The sequence below is a fragment of the Dipodomys spectabilis genome, unplaced genomic scaffold, assembly GCF_019054845.1.
Source record: "Dipodomys spectabilis isolate Male_0828 unplaced genomic scaffold, ASM1905484v1 ptg000003l, whole genome shotgun sequence".
Classification (NCBI taxonomy): domain Eukaryota; kingdom Metazoa; phylum Chordata; class Mammalia; order Rodentia; family Heteromyidae; genus Dipodomys; species Dipodomys spectabilis.
Window position 1 is genome coordinate 17,351,061 of NW_024870680.1, and position 1,731 is coordinate 17,352,791.

General features: G+C 49.3%; 1 protein-coding gene across 1 annotated transcript; it reads right to left on the minus strand.

The window, feature by feature from the left end:
- Window positions 1-321: 321 nt before the first annotated feature.
- LOC122113825 (olfactory receptor 51S1) lies at window positions 322-1,293 on the minus strand. Its single transcript, XM_042686946.1, has one exon. It carries the CDS (start codon window positions 1,291-1,293, stop codon window positions 322-324), a length of 972 nt encoding a protein of 323 aa, XP_042542880.1.
- Between the last annotated feature and the right edge of the window lie 438 nt (window positions 1,294-1,731).

Below are 1,731 nucleotides of genomic sequence, written 5' to 3' on the forward strand. Positions count from 1 at the left end.
CTTTTCTCAGTTATGCAGGCAGAGATAGAGCGAGTGACTTAACAGCCAGAGAATAACAATAGCCCTGCACATGGAGCGATGTGGCAAGACCGAGAGTCTTCCCATGCACGGGCATATAGAGTACAACTATGGATGGCTTGCATCTATTTTCTTCAGCTTTCTTAACCCCACCACAGGCACACTTCTAGGGAGAGGCAGCTACAATCATGCATAGGCACTTGTTTACCTAAATGGCTATTTCCTGCATGGCAAACAATTCTCAGTGGTGGAAGCTTTGGCATGGGGAGCCTTCTCCAAGCAAACGTGTAAGGACAATCTCACTCACGGAGCACAGCCAACCTTCCCGGGCTGCATCCTCTTGAGTATCCTCTCTCTAATCTCCTTCATCTTGACACTGTATAGAATAGGATTTAACAGTGGAGGAAGCAGGAAGTGAATATAAGAGAGAAGCGTATGGGCAGGCTGAGGGAGGGGCAATTTGAGCCGGTTAATGAGTGCCAAGAGAACCATAGGCACATAGAAGAGAAGCACAGCAGACAGGTGGGCAGCACAAGTTTGACCAGCCTTCCAGCGATCCTCCCTGGACCCCACACCTTGCAGCACTCTGACAATCAGGCCATAGGAGAAGAAAATAAGCAGTGGGTCTAATGCCATGGCCGACAGGACTACAACTAAGCTGTAAACTGTACCCCAAGCTCCTGGGCAGGCTAGGCGGGCTATATCTGGGTGTAGGCAGTAAGAATGGGTCAGGACCTGTGAGTGGCAGTAGGGCATGTGGGCCAGGAGGAATGGCAGGGGCAGATGGAGACCCAGGCATCGAAAAAGAATGGCTAGGCCGATCTTGCTAGTGACCCCGTTGGTGAGGAGTGACGGGTATTGGAGAGGGCGGCAGATAGCCAGTGCCCTATCAAAGGCCATGGCAAGCAAGACTGAGGATTCCATGACAGAAAAGACATGGACAAAGAACATCTGCAAGAGGCAGGTGGAGGCAGGGATAGCACGAGCATCAGCAAAAGCCAAGCCCAGCAAGGTGGGCATCAGGACTGAGGCCAAGCCAACATCAGACAGGCTAAGCAGGAAGAGGAAGAAGTACATTGGACGGTGCAGCGTGGGCTCCAGGACAATGATCCAGAGGACAGTACCATTGCCCACCGCAGAGATAAGGTAGACAGTGATGAGAGGTATTGTCCACCAGGATGGTGCAGCCGACAAGCCAGGCAAGCCCACCAGCAGGAAGGTAGGAGCCATTGGAGTGCTGATGTTGGAGGCTGTCTGGGTGGAGAGTGTTGACATCGTTCAGGGTCACACTTTGAAAACTAAAAAGTGAATTGCCAAGATTTACTTAATTTCATAACACATTGGTATAATGCTTTCCACAGTAGGCTGCATCTCCACTTTCCTGTCCTACACAAACAGATACCCAAGCCAAGCGTGGTAGCACAGGCTATACTATGGACTCTCAGTAATTGGGATGTGGAGGCAGGAGGATTGGGAGTCTAAGGGCAGCCTTGGCTACATGGGAGACTCTCTCAAAATAACTAGGCAAGCAAATAAACCACCCATCCCAACTAAACAATGTATGCCTAGTATCTATTTCCAGACTAGAGAGGAATTTTCTCAGTGTGACAAAGAGAGAAAGCTACAGTGAATCAGGGATGCTTATCTATAAAAATCTGGTTCCTCTCTAGGGCTTGAAATTTAAGAAAAGGTACAACTCTTCCTATTTTTTTT